An 8,440-nucleotide genomic window follows, 5' to 3' on the forward strand; every position below is an offset into this window, starting at 1 on the left:
GTCCATAAAACACCTCACTAAAAACTAAAGTACACAATAAAGAATCCCATCGAATCCAGGGTAAATGAATGGATCGGCTGTTCATCCTCCAGAAGTGACCCCAGTGACTCCTCGAAATATTTCCAGTGACAATACGCAAGAAAAGAAGCTACTGATTGTGGTCATAACACATGAAATATCTAAAATTGTCTGTGAAACATATATCCCATAACAGGCAATCCAATAATTGTGTTTTCTGTAGCACGTATTTAAAGAAATTCCTCTAACAATATCATTAAGATCCGTCAGTTTTATAGTTTCATATAATAAGCAGAACTCTGTTATGATAAGAAACGCAAGCCTTGGAATATCAAATCTATTGGGTTATAATATTTCATATACCGGTGCTTACTTTCACTATCAACCTGAAAATTGGTAAACATATATGTCAGAGCTTATTAACAAGTCAAAAGACACGAGTGTTTTTTACCATTACAATCATTGCAAATACTGGGTATTTTTTTAAAAGATATTCTTCGATTAACATATCTATGTTAAAACGGGATGCTTATGGTCCACTAATCGGTTTTAACTTTAGAATAAATTAATGTTCTTAAGATTGAGGTTTATCAAGAGAAGTTTTTTGTTTCTGTTTTGACTGGAAATCACATAACAATTACCCTATAACCATATCAGACATTTTCATTCAAACATACACCACCTTTCGAATAAGGGACGAACTCATAATATAAAGTTCGGTCGTATAAGCAATCTAAACCGGTGGCTTGAGTTAAAGTTTTTTACTCTGGTTTTGTTGAAGTTCGAAGAAAAAATATAATTTCTATGAGACAATGCTTTAATTGTGTCTATGAATAAAAAAAAATGTGGTGTTTGTTTGTTGTTTTTCCCCCACTTGACAGCTACAGGAAGGTTTTCAAAGATGAGAGGCTCATATCAACCGGTCATTTCGCATACACATTATTTTAAATGATAGTCACTCAAAGTTAATGTATATAATCAATATAATGGAAAAGCAGATGTATGTGATCCGGAAATATTTGAAGATTGTCTGAAGTGTAAAACTATATGCAGTATCAATCCAAATACTCTTTTCCTTGTATGTCTGTGTCTTAAGTTAAAGTTTATAAGTGAGTGGAACACTACAACAGCAAACTCCATGTTCAAACAACTGCGCCATGAATACATGATACGCCCGTCGCTATTAAAGAATAAAGTTCAATAATTCTCAATGTCATATTAGAATTTCATGAAAAACTAATGGGAAGTTAACTTAAAAGATTTAAACCAGTCACTAAAGTGTCATGGTAACTGCTGAAAGCAGTGTCCTTAAACTAGACAATCCCCCTTTTTTATGAAGAAAATCATTTACCTCGGAAACTTAAAATCTACAATTTACAAAAACGAAAGGGAACTCACGTCAATAGAAGTAAACAATTCAACAAAATTTCAAGCGTTTTTGAGTTAGTGTTCGTTGTTCACGGACGCACAGACGACAGACGGACAACGGTATACCACAATACGTCTCATAAACGGGTGGAAACAAATTGTGTTTTAAAAAAAAGTAACATTAGCATGCATTTTACTTTTTTCTCGCTAATTTCCACTTGTACGCTACTTATTTCATTGTCGATAACATCTGTCTCAAAAATTACCTTCATTTGACCCTGTGAATGCTCGAGACTAAAGTGTTTAGAAACTAACAAAAAGCATAGAAAAACCATTCACGAAGAACGGACGAGATAAAAAAAAGCTAATGGTCTTGACTTGACAGTGTTATATTTTATTTGTGCCTGTCCTATTTCAGAACAGAAGCCTGTAATTAATTTATTGTCGTGGGTTGCTTTCTTAAAGTTGAATCACATAACAGTTCATCTACCAAATTACACAGATGGATGGACATTGTAAAATTGTTACTTGCTTTACCTACAATGACACATATTATACACATATTGTACACACATTACATACATATTAAACACATAATGCACACATATTTAGGACGAGGAAGTAGCAAAGAAGGATCAAAGTTATGATAATTTTATTGATAAATGAATAGGATTAAACAAGCTATGTACAATACGTTCGAATTTTGTCTTATTCAATGTAAAATTGTAAATTCATACATGGTTGTTTTGGTAAAACTGTATATGACCAACAACATTCCTAAAATATGTACTTTACTAATATTTCTTATGGAAGAATAACGTTTTTGGAAAGGTTGTTATACATAACTATTTATATATTTTGTTATTATGTCAATTTTTAAGTAAAAAGATATAGGAAGATGTGGTGTGAGTGCCAATGAGACAACTCTCCATACAATTAAGTAAAAGTTTAATCATTCAATGTCTACGTCGAGTAACAGCTCCTCTAATAGTTCGTCATCTGATGATATATTGTTGCTTGTGTTGTGTTCTATGTAATCTAATGTTGACGCATCTTCTTGAATACTAGTCAGAGTTTGTTTATGTATATAACATCTGCAATACTGTTCGATTATATTCTTAATATCGGCAGCTTTAGTCCCCTCTTTGTATTTGTCTCCCTTTTCCTCAAACATGTGCCACAGTTTCGGAATCAAACAAATAAAAAGAGCTGTAATAGCTTGCGTCAGTGTAGACATTTTACTAAGTTCTTTAAAAGTGAGAAGAATTGAAATGGACATATATAGTAGAATCACAATGAAGGTCAGTTTCAGTAGAGAAAAAAGTATTTCAATTCTTAATGGTCTGTAGTACCGAACAACGTATCGAAACAAAGGATTGGAAACCTTCATCAGGCATCCATTACAACTAATCAATGGAACGGCTTGTGAGTGATTTTCTTTTTTCATTTGTATGCAGATGTTCTTAACTGTTTCGAAAAGGTGTGTATACACATCATTTACATGTTGTATGCTTTCTGTGACATATATCATAACTGTTATCGTGAAAACTAGATAACCGTAAGTAGAGTTCGGATAGGCTATAAGTCCAGCAAATGAGTACGTACAAATCCGACATAAAAAGATGAAACTCTCGATGAAAAGTAGCGAAAATATGTAAATATCATAGGCAACACATACGGACATCAATACAATTACTATAATACTGAAAATAAAGCTAGCTGAACCAGTTCTCTGAAAAGTATGCACTTGCTTCACAATAGTATAGTATGCATTTATAATGATAATAAAAAATCCTACAACAGGTAAACCGTACACAAATATTGCCAACACCCATTCAACAACGCATATAAACAGATAGATAGGTATCAAAGCAGCAGTAAGAACAAGTCTATATAATATTTTTTTTCCTGTCAATACACTGATAAAGCCATTTATTCTTCTTTTCTGAATCTGGAACCCAATATTCCAAAATGACGGATTGATCAGCATGTAAATATTGGCTTTCAAAACCGAATATACTCTTGTATATCCTGTCTGTCTGTGGATATTTAATACCGCTCCCAATTTACCTTTCGTAGTTATATCAACAGTTAATAAAGATCTAAACATACCCAATTGATCGTCTATGCCTTTATCCACAAATTTACTCAGGTCAGATGGCAGACAAATCAGAAAGGCACTTGAAATGTAATACAACACAAGTGCTATATACGGACCTCCAAAGCATGGCAGAAAACTGTGCCTACTCAGTGAATATCCAGCAGCCATAGATATCCAATTTAATGGAACACCAGCTTTAGTGCTGCTGGCGACGTAATCCTTCAGGAAAATGAAATGCGATACAACTTCTAAAACAACAATCAGCGAAGTTGAGAGGACACAAATAATTTTCAACAGTCTTGAAAAAATCGTTCCCGATGCGTAAGCACGATGACAAAGACTACTCAAAACGTTACCGAATGATAAGGGATTTGAAATTAACCATTCTTCGTTGACAACGTCGTCATTTTTGTAATTATCTTCAGTGTACTTTAAAAAGAGTAGTGGTAGGAAAAGAAACAGGGTCCAACCTATTACATAAGGAAAGTTCCACCATAAACCATTGTCAATCACGATTGCATCACTCGTGCATGATATCATGTCTTTTCGAGTAGTTTTATTGAATTCATTTCTGCAGCAGCGGTAACCCATACTTTGCTTTGGACTAATGACGTATTTACTGAACATGTACATGGTATGATTCATGCATATCCTACTTATGTAACAAAAATACCCATACCTTAATCCTATCACCTTTTCATGTTGAAATGACTTGTTGAAAGCTTGTAAAAATGCTGATCCTAATCTCTCTGTAGTATTTCTGTCACCAATTCGCACAGGACAACCTCTTTTTAATTTTAAGTTAAATGTCATAGATATGGTGTATTGATCGAGCAGGCCTAAAGAATACAACGAAAATTCTTTCATCAAAGATAAATATTGAAATCCACCTTTTTCACCTTTATAAGTCCATATCCATTCAAGTGGGGAAATTATACAATTGGTGTGATTAACTTTTCCGTTTTCAATGTACTCTGGAAAATTTAGACTTATTTTAAGCAAACTGATATGATATTCTTGTGATCGCAGTTTATTTACAAAATCGTTTATATCCAATGGGTTAATAGTTATTTCACAATTCTTATCTACATGATCATTTTGTGGATAAACTGTTCCATAATTATCACAGACTACTTCACAATTCTGCTTTACTAATGTATTATTTGGTATACTTCTAATAACATGTCCTCTAATCAATAAAGGAATCGTCTCCATAAGGAATAGGGTTGCTAAACATGTTATTACATTCATTTTGTATTTGATGAGAGGAAGTATAACAAAATATATCAAACTCCAAGGCAAGTTAAAAATGGGAATTCCATAAAAACTGACAAAATCAAACACTATCGACAAAAATTTTATATTCACGCGAAACAAGGAAGTCAATCATCATCTTGAATGCATGTGGTGTATTATGTTTGAAATCTATTTACAATTTAATATATTTAAGCCTCTCTGATCATAATATTTTTAACACTAAGGAAGTAGTCTATTCTTTTCATATCATAACAGCTTATAGTTTACATAAACGTATGTTGATAAATGTTGGACTTTTGCAGGTCAAGATAGAAATATCTAACGAATGTGTGACTTTGGCAGGTATTGAAGGGGGGTCAATAAACGTTTTGTACGACTTTTTTGTTGTATGTTATAAATGGTGGGCTGTAAGACCAGATAAACATCTAGCATATTCCTTATGGAATTCCCATTTTTTTAATGGCTTACATTTTTAGCCCAAATTGATTTTCTAACTAACAATTGAGTAGAAATGCTCCAAATATGTTACTACTTGTTTAATTCGTGTTTCTGTTGTGAAAATCTTTTCTACCTGCAAACGTAAACCGAGGGAACCAACACCAACTATAAGAGGGAACCAACGAAACAACAGAAACACTTAAGTGCAACAAAAACAAACGACAAAGCAACATACAAAGAAACAAACTATTAGATAACAACTGCCATTTTTCTGATTTGGTACAAGAAATTTTAAAACACACACAACAAAAACACCGAATTCAGAAAGGGGAAGTTCATAAAAACGGACTAAATCAACTCAACCGACAAAAAAAACTCTTATATTAAAAACTTGATGTAGACATGTTATGCTGAAAATAGTCTGTTTAAACTTGTGTAATAGCTTGCTAAACCTCCCAATTGTATGACAAATTTGGATGAGCAACCCAAACAGACATAATAGGTTAATGTGACAATAACTTAGATCCAAAAACAAACGTAAAATAAAATTTAACAGACATAAATAAAATATTGATCATATTTAATAGTAAAAATAATGTCCCAACATATCTGATAGAACATACCGTGTATAGATTATTGTTGACCATCTCTACCAGATTGATTTTCTAGCTCGAGCCGGTACGGATTTTTCAAGCTTCACAAAAAATCATAAGTTGAATTTTAGAGTCTGTAACATTTCTAATGTTCACAAGACCATGATCTATCAGAAAATAGTTTTTATATAAATCTCTTGTGAATTTCAAAGACATCCCCGCAGTTGCCTCAAATTATTCAACTAATATTTAGATATGAGCAACACACTTTCTGTAAAAATATTTGATTTTTGTAAGAATGTTGATCTAAAAAAAAGCTAAGACATTTTTGAAAATTTCGAGGTCAACATTTTACCGTCTACCGTATTCCAAATTTTGTATTCTTTTGTAGCTGACAATATATTCATTGAACTCTCTTGTAAAAGTTAAAAAGATTCAACACATTTTTGTTCATATTATCGTTAAAAGCAAGAAAGTGGTGTTGTAATGCAGGATAACAATTTGTTTTTTCAGTACGACGTCTTACAACGTTTTGTTATGAAAGGATACGATAAATCATTTAAATAACAACAAGGAACATATAGCAACTTAAACTTTACCATTTTCATATAAACAAAAAAGAAATATGACACAATAAATATCTTAGTTATATGAACACAAAAATCTAACCGAAAAAGACAGAGTAACTCTTTCAGAAAATTTACAACAATTAGACATATCTTACACACACAATTGTCTTTCTTCAAAATTTGCTTTTGCATGTCCAGATAGAAATATCTAAAGAATGTGTGACTGTGGCAGGTATTTAAGGGGGGTCAGTACACGTTTTGTACGAAAAAAAAATATTGTACATTTTAAATAAAAAGGTACTCATTTTATCTTAATTCTCATTTTCATATTTATTGAGTCATGAAACGAAATTTGAAAGTAAAGTTTCCACTTGTCTAACAACACGATGACAATTTTTTTTCAAACAAACCTTCTCTGTGTTGATGATTTTTTTTTAACAGGTATTTCGCTCAATCCGGGTTTTTTTTGTTGTTTTTTTAACAACATTATTTAAATAAAGGCAACAGTAGTATACCGCTGTTCAAACTCATAAATCCATGGACAAAAAACAAAATTGGGGTAACAAACTCAAACTGAGGGAAACGCATAAATATAAGAGGAGAACAACGACACAGCACTACAATGTAACTAACACACACAGAAACGGACCAAGCATCAGACAAAATCCCAAGAGAATAACAAATATAACATCAAAACCAAATACATGAATTTGGGATAGACAAGTACCGTGACACGTCTTATCGCGATGTCAATTTACACTCAAAAATAAGAGAAAACAAACGACGCAACGTTAAATTGTAACACACACAGAAACGAACTATAATATAACAATGGCCATATTCCTGACTTGGTACAGGACATTTTTAAAGGAAAAAATGGTGGGTTGAACCTGGTTTTGTGGCATGCCAAACCTCGCACTTTAATGGCAATGTTAAATATAACATAGAAATGACAACATAATATTACAGGACTACTATACAAATAAATAGGAAAACGTATTAGACAAAGAAACACATAATTAATGAATAACAAAAAGCATCATTAATATTTTTTCAAATTTGGGCTTGTTATAACATCCTTCAGGAGTCCATGCTCCCCTGATGTTCCCTGTTACATTCCTCTAATCAGTCAGGGAAGAAAGTATTTGTACAATTCATATTTCATCAAATATATATTAAATAATATTCATATGTTTTCTAATAATTGCTAAAACATTACTTTTAATTGTCAAACATACCCAATTCATGTACTTGTGTTTTTTATTTCATAATAATTTGAATTGTTAATTTTATATTATGAACATTAAGTTTGAGTTTTGGAAATATTTGAATCTGAAGATATATGTTATATGATTAACCAATATACTCCAGCTTTGATATTTGCGTAGTCAAATGGCGTTGACCGCATAATCAACATTTTAGAATTTCGGGTCCTCAATGCTCTTCAACTTTATACTTGTTTGGCTTTCTTACTTCTTTATCTGAGCTTCACTGATGAGTCTTATATAGCCGAAACGCGTGTCTGGCGAGAAAAAAAAATATAAGCCTGGGACCTTTGATATATATTATGACCTAAACAATGATTTTTTGTAGATTTTTATTTATGATGTCATTAAAAGTACAGGATCGCGAATTTTAATGCTGTTCCCTTCAAATCATTAAGATGATGGTTTTAAATTACTTTAAATATTTCATCTTGAACTGTTGTAGGACTTCCAGGCAATAAAGAATAACCATACATTGTCTCGAAATATAAATCTTATTTGTTCTCGGCTCAGAACAGCAATGCTCGGCAAAGCTGCACTTTCTGTCCATTTCTTAGCCTTTTACAAAACAAATTAATTTCAAGACAATATATAAAATTGAGAATGGAAATGGGGAATGTGTCAAAGAGACAACAACCCGACCAAATAAAAAACAACAGCAGAGGGTCACCAACAGGTCTTCAATGTAGCGAGAAATTCCCGCACCCGGAGGCGTCCTTCAGCTGGCCCCTTAACAAATATATACTAGTCCAGTGATAATGAACGCCATACTAATTTCCAAATTGTACACAAGAAACTAAAATTAAAATAATACAAGACTAACAAAGGCCA

The 8,440-nt window shown here is 32.3% G+C and overlaps 1 protein-coding gene across 1 annotated transcript; it reads right to left on the bottom strand.

Annotated features, from left to right (window-relative positions):
- Positions 1-1,954: 1,954 nt before the first annotated feature.
- LOC139487718 (uncharacterized) lies at positions 1,955-4,818 on the bottom strand. Its single transcript, XM_071272741.1, has one exon. The coding sequence runs from the start codon at positions 4,736-4,738 to the stop codon at positions 2,339-2,341; it is 2,400 nt and encodes a 799-aa protein (XP_071128842.1). The 5' UTR covers positions 4,739-4,818; the 3' UTR covers positions 1,955-2,338.
- Between the last annotated feature and the right edge of the window lie 3,622 nt (positions 4,819-8,440).

This window comes from Mytilus edulis, chromosome 9 (genome assembly GCF_963676685.1).
Source record: "Mytilus edulis chromosome 9, xbMytEdul2.2, whole genome shotgun sequence".
NCBI classification, from domain to species: Eukaryota; Metazoa; Mollusca; class Bivalvia; order Mytilida; family Mytilidae; genus Mytilus; species Mytilus edulis.

Coding starts and splice junctions, on each gene's coding strand:
- LOC139487718 (XM_071272741.1), bottom strand. CDS start 4,738: ATGAATGTAATAACATGTTTAGCAACCCTATTCCTTATGGAGACGATT.